The sequence below is a fragment of the Mixophyes fleayi genome, chromosome 3 (assembly GCF_038048845.1).
Source record: "Mixophyes fleayi isolate aMixFle1 chromosome 3, aMixFle1.hap1, whole genome shotgun sequence".
NCBI classification, from domain to species: Eukaryota; Metazoa; Chordata; class Amphibia; order Anura; family Limnodynastidae; genus Mixophyes; species Mixophyes fleayi.
This window is the reverse complement of record NC_134404.1, coordinates 39,312,509-39,325,648: the sequence shown is the minus strand read 5'-3', so window position 1 is coordinate 39,325,648 and position 13,140 is coordinate 39,312,509. Positions and strand designations below refer to the sequence as shown.

Sequence of the window (13,140 nt, the reverse complement as noted above, 5' to 3'; positions counted from 1 at the left end):
ACAATTGTACCTTTTTACAATGATGCTATATTTGTCTTTAAAAAGCAAGATAAACAAAACCTAAGATTCCCATATTGAATGAAATACCTTTCAGTCACTAGCTACTTTGAATTAGAGTCTCATGCATTATTTGTGAAACTACTCTATAGGTAAAACCTAGATTTGCACATATAAATACAGCCTTCTGTTGTATTCACAAGTCACACATAAACACCTAGGTGTGGAAGTAATTTCTAATGGGAACCAAACCCTGATTAACATTCTCAGAAAGGCTGGAATCTCTGTTCAATATTTTAATAATAAGATAAGTATTATGTAAAAGATTTAGAGTCTTGGAAAATGTTATTATCAGTTCTGTTGTTAAATCCTTATTACTTTAAGACTAAATATGAGAAATGTGCAGTAGATTGGCTATACAATACGGAGCTGCTACTAAACGCAGCTGAATGAACATGGAATTCATAGTGACCTCATATCAGGAAGGTGGGTCTACAGCCACAATCCTAGTATGCCAATGTATTAATGGTGTCTGTACTAGGTCTTACCAGGTAACCAATAAAGCAGGTTATATACATTGGGCTACAACTCTCATTACCTTTAAATCGTTAAGATTTGTTTGACTGAGGTCAGAGCATATTTCTGCATTAATTTGTCATCTCCTCCTCGACTGTTATATTTTGCTCATAACAGGAAAATAACAGCCTGCAGCCAATCAGATAATCAGAATGTTTACAGCAGGAGATAATTATTCTAACCTTGTGGGGTGCAATGATCTTGTCCATTTGTGTGATATGTTAGTGAGGATAGGGAAATGATGAGAGAAGGGGATTGGAGGTAACCAGGATCACCAGCAGGAAGTAGTGAGACAAGAGTCACATTAGGAAGATCTAAGTGAAGCAATTTCATATATCCATTTTATTTAAATATTTTGCCTGACTGCTCCAATACGCATTTATTTTGCAGATATATCATAGTGTGTAGTGCAAAACTGATCTGATTTACAAGTTCCTATTTGCATTATTCAGCCATTTTTACAGCTTAGATTTCAGCTTACACCAACGATCTAGCTTTAGGGAAGTGTCACACTGGTGCTTTGTCCATTATTTTATTTTTTCTTAGAATGAATCAAATGCTGTGTAATCCTTCACTTTACAGGTACATAGCAGTGAATGGACTTTCTTTGATATCACATTGGTGCTCACACAGTCTACAAACACCGATTCAAAAATCTTTACCAATGCTAATAAAACGGACAGCAGTTTGATGGGTAAGAGAAACAATGTCGCACTAAATGCCCTGTTTAACACTAGAATTAAGAGTTATGCATCACTTACGCGCAAAGAGTTACAGAAACATATTCCTGGATTATCACGCTCACAAAAGTGTTCTCACCTTATAATCTGGTCTGATGTTTGCAAAGTATATGAACGAATCCACAGCCAGTCCGATTCTTAAACCTCCACCTTCCCAGGACACAGCAGACATTTGTTTACCGGGAACCTTCAATGTGCGCAGGTGCTAAAGAGAAAAATTAAGTAGGATGAACAAATAACATGTGAACAGATCCCAGCGTAAATGATTAAATGTAGAGCAACTGAAAAATTAGCATTTATTTGCATTACCTTGTTTACCAATAAATGAACATTATACTGATAAACATCATGACTGACCTTTTAAAACGTGTTCGGTATTTCCTATTGCCAGTATTGGTAGCTTCAGTGTAACCAGGATCTACCAGCTGGTCAGGCTCTGATATGCTAGCCACTCTTAGATCCAGGTTACACAGGATCTATCAGTGCTGACTGCACTCTATTTTCCACTGCTGGGCTTACCTGCACTTACAGAGATCCCTGCTGATGTCAGCACACTTCTACATTGAGCTATACACTATGTACAGTGATCAAATGACCAAGAACAGAATATAACAGTTTATAGCAACATGAATTAAATCTAGGTTGTCAGTGACAGCTGGATTCCTGTTGAGGGCCCAAATACAAGGGTAGCTTAGCACGTAAAATTGCTAATGGCAGCACAAACATTACGACATAATTATTATGCAGTATTTATATAGTGCCAATATATTACGTAGCACTCTCCAAATGGGAAAAGTAAAGTATCATAAGTAAACAAACACAGATACAATGTGTAGAGAGGTATAGTTAAGCTGGGTACACACTACACGGTTTTTGTCCAATAATCGGCTGAATCAGCCGACATACGACCGCTCGTTCAAAAGTCGGGTCAGTGTGTGCAGTGACACGATGGTCGAAAGTCTGCCCAAATGGAAGCAACTGTCAGGTGTACTTAAATACCCTTTGTGTGATGAAGCACAGATACCATTCACATTTTGGCCATAGCACTGAACAATCAAACCATCAGTACCTGTCAGAGATGTGCAGACAACCTCTTAAATTACAGTGTTACGGTCAGGCCATCGCATCGCACCAACAAACCTGTCTTTATGGAATGTCATATTACATAAAAGAAATAAAAACCAACAATAACACAGATATACAAAGATTTCCCACATACGATTTAGATGTGTTAGACAAAAAAAATTCCAAAAGTTATAATTTTCCTGCAAACTGAGGTTAGTCTGTACATTTCTAATGCTAGCCTTACAGTGGGCTGAGAAACTATTAAATTACCCTCAGATGCCAGGGAATGGGCAATGCATCATTTACAACAGACTTAACGGATTTGTTTTATTGAAATGGACGTGATTCCCAGGTCACCCGGACAACTTCCTAGAATCATTCACAGAACGTAGAGGGAATGGGAATTTATCACACCTTCCAAAAACAGAAAAGTGGAGATGTTGCCCACAGCAACCAATCAGATTCTAGCTGACGATTTCTAGAGTGTACTTGATAAATGATAGCTAGAGTCTGATTGGTTGCTATGGGCAACAGCTCCACTTTTCATTTTTAGAAGCTTCAGTAAATCTACCTCTACAAGTTAGTTGTTTGTTACCAGGCCTGGTGAGAAGTCCTACGTTGTCTTAGAAGCTTGCAAGTACAATATATTCCTTTAACCAAAATAAGTTATCAATGGACAACACTGTAGCAAATATAATGATACTGTCATTCTTGTCTATTTTGCTCCATCAACTTATGCAAATACTTCTCAACACGTCATAATGACACCCTATACAACAGAATTCCTGGGGGTCTAGGACAAAGGTTCCAAGTCTCACTGGATCCAACCAGCAAAGCTTAATGCACGCAAAAATGTGGTTTATTTGTGCCCCAAACTAGATGCTTTTGAAAAGTCAGGGACTATGTCTACCACATGAGGAAACGATAGACACCAGTTGTAGATTTTAAGCTGCTGCGAATAATGGGCACTGCTAGGATTTCCCATGCACTTTACCAAACACTATTTGGTTTTTAAAATTGTTTACAACCTTATATACACTGCTACAAGATATGCTAATAATTTATAAATATAATACAATAATAACATATACTCTTCTCTATTGAGACCTACAGTACAGTATATGCCTTAGTGTGGGAAATATTTGCAGATAAATCTGCTTTATCTACAAGATCCTTATTACTAATAATATATTTCCATTGACAGGTCTTCAATTAAACAATATAGAAATGGAAAATACAACAAGAAATCAGATAATACTGTTTGAAGATATATGAATGTGTTATGCCTTCAGCAGTTCTATATTTACATATGTATGTATTCTGTGGAAACGCCACCTAGTGGCCAGCCTGGTATTAGCTTAAATTGAACTCTCAGAGCCTCTGTAGTTTAGTTTCCAATGCACCATGGGTAGCTACAAGAGTTCTCCATTTTAGATATTACATTCTAAGAAGCAAGAGGTGCAGTATATCTCTCCCCTTAGCACAGCATCAATGGTAAGATTGCTCCCTAGTTATACACTTTTGCCATGTGTTTTCATGTTTGCATTACAATACATTTGTTCATGTTGTAAATGTATTTCCTCATTTCTGTATTACAGTTTTACCACTTGAATTATAACATTCTTAACTACTTGAATAAACAACATTGAAGTAGGGGTGGTTATGCTGTCTGTCTGATTATATTCAGGCTAAAGAGCAGATTATAGTGAAGACAGAATAGAATGAGCAGAGTTACCTCTCCAAACGGGGTGTAGAACTGTACAATGTTGACCTCTTTGTCCTGAACGGTGGTTTTCTGGGAGCCGGCCACGGCCAGGACACTGCCACAGTGATTCCACTGAATGCTGACTACATTCATACCAGTGTCAATCAGAACCGGGTCTACAAAACACAAGGCTCTCTGTATATTATCACAATCATAATACCTCAGATAGGATTCTCTGTTCTAGAACTAACAGCCACTGTCATTGTTTATCAAGTCAATATAATATTACTCAAGATCAACGCAGCAAAATAATAAAACTACCCTGCGATTTACGATATTGGGAGATCTCATTTTCTATACCATTACATTGATGGACTGAAAGCTTGTGCGACAGTTGTGTCCATACTATAAAAACAAATACATTTATACACACATAGAAAAGCAATTTACTTACTTTCATCATTCTCGTGTCTCATTATCTGGCACCTTCCGTTATCAAAACATATAGCGAGACAGGGGCAATCTGGTTCCACATACCCTTTAGTACCCGAGTACCAGTGCATGCCAGCGATACTCAGAGGACCCGTTACATTGACCAAACAGGTCAGCACCATTTTCACCTAGATGGAAAGATGATGAGAGTCATATCCTAGCGATCAGTTTACTTGCATAAAATAACGCACTGTAGATCAAATGCTTAGGGATATATTTACTAGACTGCCTATAGCAGCCAATCAGATTCTAGTTGTCATTTTGTAGAATGTACTAAACAAACGACAGCTAGAATCTGATTGGCTGCTATAGGCAACATCTCCACTTTGTCAAACCCACAGTTTAGTAAATATACCTTAGACTTAGGATAAAAAGCATAGTCTAGGTTTTTATGTTCATAATTTAGCTGTGTGTTTTGTGGATGCATAAAACATCATGAAAATGGCTTCAAATTCAAAACTAAAACAGGAAAATCCCTGCAACATAATATTACATTCAGATGAAGATAAATACAGACAGAACAGGCCCTGTTGTTTGTAATACAGCACATTACATGTAACAATACTTTGCATCACTTACAATGAAGTTTCCCTGGTTGTCATAAAGGTGTATCTCTGCATTCGCCATGCCGAAGAGAAGAATTTTACTGTCCGGCGACCATGCGACATGACACAATTGTATCCCTTTCAGTTCCTTACCCCAAATACGATTGCCTAGCAAATAATGAGTTTAAGAGAACAGGTTAGATTCAGGTACTAGAACATACAGAGTACAATACTGACAGAGGACAGAGGAGTCCAGGCTTATCCCACATAATAGATGTAAAAGTGCAGATCTCTTTCTACTTCCCTACAATCAGAGGTCATTATAGGGGTAATACCTTCTTTTTAAAAGCAGCTGAACTGTATATGTGCTAGAACTTGTCAGCTGTGACATGCTAACTATCAACCTCCTTATAATAACAATATACATGCTCTAGTACATCTAGTACAGTAGAAATCAATGTAGTAATGAACACGAATATGTCTTGTCTCTGTACAAAGTCCATAAACGTGACATGTGCATGTAATCCAGCTGCAGGTACGGCACAGTGCATGAAAGAGGCGACATGATGGAAGCCAGACCTTACCATCCACTGAGCCAACAATGACGGCTCCATCCTCATACACAATACAGATCTTCTGCCCGTCAGCGTTCCAGCTCATGCTGCGTACAACAGACTTGTTTCTGTTATTAATCATCTCCTCGTACCAAGAGCCTGGGGGAACAAGCGACATTTCAGAGATAGATATAAGATATTATATATATATATATATATATATATATATCTCAATTTGTTTTTCTTCTAATATGTGATATAGAAGAATATTTTTCACCAGTAAATCAAGGCCTGAGTTTACAGAGAAAAGGCTCACTAGAGAGAGAGGAGAGAAAGAGGGGTGTCTCTAGAGAAAGAGGGGTCTCTCTAGAGAGAGAGGAGAGAGAAGGGATCTCACTAGAGAAAGAAGGGATCTCACTAGAGAAAGAAGGGATCTCACTAGAGAAAGAAGGGATCTCACTAGAGAAAGAAGGGGGTCTCACTAGAGAAAGAAGGGGGTCTCACTAGAGAAAGAAGGGGTCTCTCTAGAGAGAGGAGAAAGAAGGGGTCTCTAGAGAGAGGAGAAAGAAGGGGTCTCTAGAGAGAGGAGAAAGAAGGGGTCTCTCTAGAGAGAGGAGAAAGAAGGGGTCTCTAGAGAAAGATGGGGCTCACTAGAGAGAGAGGAGAGAGAAGGGGTCTCTCTAGAGAAAGAAGGGGCTCTCTAGAGAAAGAAGGGGCTCTAGAGAAAGAGGAGAGAGAGAGAGAAGGGGGCTCTCTAGAGAAAGAAGGGGCTCTCTAGAGAAAGAAGGGGCTCTCTAGAGAGAGACTTTCATGTTTATCCCTACAAAGTCGTTTTATAGCAGGAACATGTTGAGGAAGTAAGGTGATTCTTATAAAGTGCTGTGTGATCTACAAGCACACTCCAACCTGGTGGAACATGCACTAAGTGAATGGCAGTGTATTATTCAGTGGGTCTATATATGCAAATATCTGAAAACAAATCCAGTTTATGATGGAGTATCTAAGATTACCCTTGTACAGCATCCAGACAATGATGAGCCCGTTTTGGTCGCTGGTGGTTAATTTCTGAAAATGTTCATTCCAAGTAACAACTTGCACAGACCCTGGAGAAGAAAATGAGTCAGTTATGTAGGTTACAATGACCATTTATCAGACTGTACTGTAAGTAAAACATCCCCTGTGCTGGTATACAACCTGGTATGAGTCAGATTAATAAACTAAATGTTAAAAATACGGATTATTTTCTCTTTAAGTCTTTCAATAAAAAACGTTCTGAAATACAATGTGCACCTAAATGTTATTAACAGTATTTCATTTGTATTTGTACAGAGATCTTACCGCTGTGTCCCTCCAGAGTCTGGTTCATGGAGAGATTACTGGGAGCAGCGAGCCCTTTCAGCTTGGCGTCATCTGGAAGGAGAAATCAGACAAGAGTTTCAGCTGAAGGTCTGAATAAAACGTGGAAATATTTTTAGAATCTTCCATTTTCAGAGGAAAATGTGGAGGAAATATGAACCAGAACAAGTTAGGGGAAAAATTAGCAAATACAACATACATGTTATAAAATTATAATTTTTCTACAAACGATGTAAACATAAATACTCTTAGGGGTATATTTACTAAACTGCAAGGCTGCCTATCAGATTCTAGCTGTCATCTTGTAGAATGTACTAAATAAATGATAGCTAGAATCTGATTGGTTGCTATAGGCAACATCCCCATTTTTCTCAATTACAGTTTAGTAAATATACCCCTCAGGGTTTAAACTTACTGGAATATTTTTGCGTGTGATGGAACACAGCAATAAAATGTAATTAATTTAGTATATTTAGTGATGGAGTGATGTAGGAATTGTACTTTTGAAAAACAATCAACCATTTTTTCAAAATAAAATATTATTGTTTGAATTACTAGAACCTCTCATGTCTGTTATGTGTCAAAGTCTTTCTTGCTCCCCTTACGCGGCACAGAGCTCCTCGCTCATTCCCCTTACGCGGCACAGAGCTCCTCGCTCATTGCCCTTACGCGGCACAGAGCTCCTCGCTCATTGCCCTTACGCGGCACAGAGCTCCTCGCTCATTGCCCTTACGCGGCACAGAGCTCCTCGCTCATTGCCCTTACGCGGCACAGAGCTCCTCGCTCATTGCCCTTACGCGGCACAGAGCTCCTCGCTCATTGCCCTTACTCGGCACAGAGCTCCTCGCTCATTCCCCTTATGCGGCACAGAGCTCCTCGCTCATTGCCCTTACGCGGCACAGAGCTCCTCGCTCATTGCCCTTACGCGGCACAGAGCTCCTCGCTCATTGCCCTTACGCGGCACAGAGCTCCTCGCTCATTGCCCTTACGCGGCACAGAGCTCCTCGCTCATTCCCCTTACGCGGCACAGAGCTCCTCGCTCATTCCCCTTACGCGGCATAGAGCTCCTCGCTCATTCCTTTTACGTGTCTCACACCTCCTCACTCATACCAATTACGTTGCACGCAACTGCGCTCTCAGTCCCTTTACGTGGCACGCAACTGCGCTCTCAGTCCCTTTACGTGGCACGCAGCTCCTAACTCAAACGTCCACTAAGCATTATATGCAAGCATATATTCAAAACAGATTAGTTTATCAAAGCTAAAAATAACTATAACTATCAGTAAGCTTATGAACGGACACTGTATGAAGCCTTTCGGAGTCTAAATTGAGCTCCTCTGTCCAAGCCCCGAGGGACAGGATACACACCTGTTTTATACATAGGAATCTGTGAATTTTGCAAGATTTCTTCTAGTATTGGATTTATTTACATTTTAATTTTAGTGGCCCACTAAAGACTAAGACAGGACTGCACATCTATAGTGTCATTGTCTGATACCATTATATGTTTATAGTCTTTATGGGTGCGGTCCATATTACTCACGCCTTGTTACATTCTTCCTATAAGGGACTGTAAACACCCAATCTCTGCATATAATGATCACTTCCTGTAATAGTGAGTTGGAGGGCTTCAGACGGGCAGGGTCCGTGACTCACAACCTATCTGTATGCCATCCACTATGGCACTGCTGCTGTTCAGCATCGCTCAGCCACCAATCCCTGTCAAACGCAGGGATCAAAATATACAGGGAGGGAGGATTTACAGCCCCGTCAGCCTCGTTTGTAAACACAGAACACGTGAAGATGATCTAACTGCTGATGGACATTAAAGGGGAGATATCAACACCTTCTGCTCCTCAGGAGCCTGATGAGAGCTACCTGGCAGCACAGAATGTACAGGAAGCGATGCACAGGTCTGAAAATATTGACCTTCCAAGAGTGTCAGCGACAAGAAGTAAATCTCCACCAGTGACTTTCCTGTCACCGATGATGATAATCTGAGTTCACAAACTGGCCAGAACACAGCTTAAGGGCTCCTCTTCTGCTGGCATCCTGGGATACACTGCACTGCCTTGTTGGATCATTCCAATCTATTTTTAATAAATATCCCCAGGCAGACAGGTATCTGCTCTCGGAGAAGTGATACTAAGCAAATATAACTCAGTCCAAAAAAACAAACAGAAACGTCCACTGATGAAGGCCAGAAAATGATGTTTATTTACCTGTTTGCATTTCCAATTTTAAAACTTTCAGCAGCCCCGACTCTCCTCCACAGGCTATGTAGCCTTGGTCTTTGTTCCACGATATACATTTTAATCGGATATTGTTGGGAATGGCAATCTGAAAACAAACACAGAACGAATAGAAATTCACTTACACAGAGTCATATTAGATGGATTATAGCTACAACACAGACAACTACTGTAAACGCTTCATAAATATATAAGAAAACCAAATAAATAGAGAACCGAGGTGTGCGTGGATTAGTTGTGTACTATAGATGCCCTTCTAGAATAGTAACTTCTGGCACCAGCTGCTCCTGTAATCCTCAATGTTAAGGTTTTTCTTGCAGCATTAGCAAAATCATCTCAATATTATTCTTTTGATGCACAGTGGTTAGCACTTCTACCTCACAGCGCTGGGGTCATGAGTTCGATTCCCGACCATGGCCTTATCTGTGTGGAGTTTGTATGTTATCCCCGTGTTTGCGTGGGTTTCCTCTGGGTGCTCTTGTTTCCTCCCACATTCCAAAAACATACTGGTAGGTTAATTGACTGCTATCAAAATTGACCCTAGTCTCTCCCTCTCTGTCTGTGTGTGTGTGCTAGGGAATTTAGACTGTAAGCTCCAATGGGGCAGGGACTGATGTGAATGAGTTCTCTGTACAGCTCTGCGGAATTAGTGGCGCTATATAAATAAAGAATGATGATGATGATTATATCGACACCCAAGCGCACAATTGAACTTTAGGATTGTTCCGCTTTCTCTCCTCTCAACCAGTTGCTTTGCTGTTTAATCAATAGATCGTTATGTATAAACTCCTCCACATAATTCTGAAAGTATCTGCTACAAAATTAAACCATCCAGAATACACCACATAACTTGTACCTCTTACGAAACCCACCTACAAATGAGAAAAGGGTCGGAGAAACGCGTCAGAAACGCTGGCATGCTGATGGAGTTCTAATTGCCCGGTGTACTCAATTTTGTTCCACACTGCTGTTAAGTTTTTCGGCTTGTTTAGATTAAATCACAGCTTGGATGGTCTAACAAATATGTTAGAGCCATACAGACACGGAGCGAGTCTAATCAATACTGCAGACACGGAGAACCACATTGCATGTCAACTGTGCTGGGAGGTCTCGCTAAGACTGCTGTATTCAGATTGGGAGGCTGTCCCACTCATATTTATATTGGATTTCATCTAATTGCCTTAGGGCTAATATGTGTGGACTAATTATACTATTATTTGGCGTTTCTAACCAACAATAGTTATTTCCTTGCTAGGATATATGCAATTTAGTTTGTATATTGAGATCTATGCAAAGTAGCTATTGAAGCAATTTCAGGCTTTTCTATCAAATGTCAGTTATGCCTAGATCTATGAATTATTTTAATGTTTTAATAAATGTATATATTTTGTTATCTGGTGTCAGTGCTCTCATAGCTTTATTATTCGTATACAATATACTTGCTTTAATGTTTTGTGGTATCTATACCCGAATATAACAAACGGTATTTTATGGTCAAGTCGTTTGTACATATCAATGTTTCCAATAAAAAGATTCCTCTGAATTCAGTGTCCCATGTGACATTTTGGGAAATATGTACCAATCACTTTTTAAAGTCTCTATCAGCCAAAACTCACGATTCCTATAGGAGGTAACTATATAGACCTAAAGGAGACGATTGTTCAAGGATTCCTTGGGCTCAGCAGAACAGACGTACGTTCACCTCTACGCGCATACTACGTAAGCATCCGCTGGGTGGTCTGTGACAGCCGGACAGGAAATCACTGATTCATTCTACAGGTCAACCTTGCTTAATATATTTATTAAAATTACTATAAATTGTTCGGTAAAAACTATTCCCTATCCCTATGGACTGGTGACATTATTGAGTGCCACAGTCAATGTCACTCTTTCCTAGTGAACTGTCTTCACTATTTGTAGGCAAAGGGCCCACTATAAGAAATGTACTCTAAAGTGTAGATCGGTGCTGTACAACTTCTTCAGTATGGCGGGTTGTAGTTTTACGGTCCCATATAAAAGGGTGGCCGGATATATAACCATCTGGCTTCTTGGGACAAACAGTGCCGGTGCATTAACACAACATGTTTTACCTCTAATGTCTGTAAGTTTATTCAAAGTATCCCAGTACTAGGGTCATTCAAAGAGGAGGTGAGGATCCCAGTACTAGGGCCATTCCTCAGACAAGAGGAAGTGAGGATCCCAGTACTAGGTCATTCCTCCGACAAGAGGAGGTGAAGATCCCAGTACTAGGGCCATTCCTCCGACAAGAGGAGGCGAGGATCCCAGTACTAGGGCCATTCCTCCGACAAGAGGAGGTGAGGATCCCAGTACTAGGGCCATTCCTCCGACAAGAGGAGGTGAGGATCCCAGTACTAGGGCCATTCCTCCGACAAGAGGAGGTGAGGATCCCAGTACTAGGGCCATTCCTCCGACAAGAGGAGGTGAGGATCCCAGTACTAGGGCCATTCCTCCGACAAGAGGAGGTGAGGATCCCAGTACTAGGGCCATTCCTCCGACAAGAGGAGGTGAGGATCCCAGTACTAGGGTCATTCCTCCGACAAGAGTAGGTGAGGATCCCAGTACTAGGGCCATTCCTCCGACAAGAGGAGGTGAGGATCCCAGTACTAGGGCCATTCCTCCGACAAGCGGAGGTGAGGATCCCAGTACTAGGGCCATTCCTCCAACAAGAGGAGGTGAGGATCCCAGTACTAGGGCCATTCCTCCGACAAGAGGAGGTGAGGATCCCAGTACTAGGGCCATTCCTCCGACAAGAGGAGGGGAGGATCCCAGTCGGTACCATCCTTAGTCCAGTAGAGACCAGGTCACCTGTGTTCCGCAGTCACTGTAGCCTGGTGACTGACTGTATGAGAGTATAATGGACAGAAGAGATGAAGTGTTCTTCTCCTCATACCGCACTCACGCCTGCAGTGAGGGGCAGGTGACCAATGTAAGATAAAAAGGGCAGTGTACAGCTGCCATCACAGTGGCAGAGTGGGTGGAAAGAATTGCCCCTAGTCTGAATACATTTATACCAAATCGCTAATTTTGCATTTAAATGTTTAATAAATAACCCTTCTGCTTAGTTTGGTACATATTTTATTATTTAGTAATATATGTAATGCCACTTTGAGTTATAGGTAACATTCTGAAGTACGCTTTGGCATAAACGCACCACAAGTTTAGACCTAAGGGTCTAGTTAATTACTATTCAAAGTGAAGGCCAGCGGACACAAGGTTATGTACTATGGTCCGTGCTAATAAGCGGTACACCCAGATTCTTAGTGGATTCGGACCTGTACAGCTGAAGCATGCATCCATACGCTTCAATCATTGATACAATTTTTGCATCAATGCAATGATGTCACTATATCATCTTCAGCTTCACAGTGGCAAAACTGTAAGACTTTCCATGAAGTTCAAAAATACAGTGGACATAGATGGAGAGTCACTAGCCGGCGACGTGGCACGCCGACATCACACTGCACACATTGCCGGCAATTACGGCAGGAATTTCTGTTCCTTTTTCAGAGGAGATTCCAGCCATAACATCGGTGCGAGGTGTGTCTGCGGTCGTTCCGGAGACAACTTGCACCAAATTCAATCTCTGCAGTAGAGGTAAGTATATTATTAATGGAACATTGATTTCTATAGCAGAAAGAAATTGTAATATTTCAGAGGCTAGAGAACAGCCATATCAAAGACCAACAAGGGCACTGTTCCACTGGAATCCATTCCATTGTATGAAACAAACAGTCTAAGTACACGGTAGATCATACTTGCCTACTCTCCCGGGATATCCAGGAAACTCCTGGGAGTAAATGTATCAAGATGAGATTTTTCCGGCGGGTTTGAAAAACC

General features: G+C 40.9%; 1 protein-coding gene across 2 annotated transcripts in view; it reads right to left on the bottom strand.

The window, feature by feature from the left end:
* The window catches only part of WDR35 (WD repeat domain 35), a 58,589-nt gene that overhangs the window by 43,240 nt on the left and 2,209 nt on the right, over positions 1-13,140 (bottom strand). For both annotated transcript variants that reach the window (XM_075201389.1, XM_075201388.1), the window contains exons 2-9: positions 9,253-9,370; positions 7,013-7,084; positions 6,685-6,777; positions 5,705-5,833; positions 5,155-5,288; positions 4,538-4,703; positions 4,114-4,259; positions 1,393-1,518 (exon numbers count right to left, since the gene is read on the bottom strand). In XM_075201389.1, the coding sequence (XP_075057490.1) occupies positions 1,393-1,518; positions 4,114-4,259; positions 4,538-4,703; positions 5,155-5,288; positions 5,705-5,833; positions 6,685-6,777; positions 7,013-7,084; positions 9,253-9,370 (984 nt within the window). The remainder of the gene's footprint in view (positions 1-1,392; positions 1,519-4,113; positions 4,260-4,537; positions 4,704-5,154; positions 5,289-5,704; positions 5,834-6,684; positions 6,778-7,012; positions 7,085-9,252; positions 9,371-13,140) is intronic.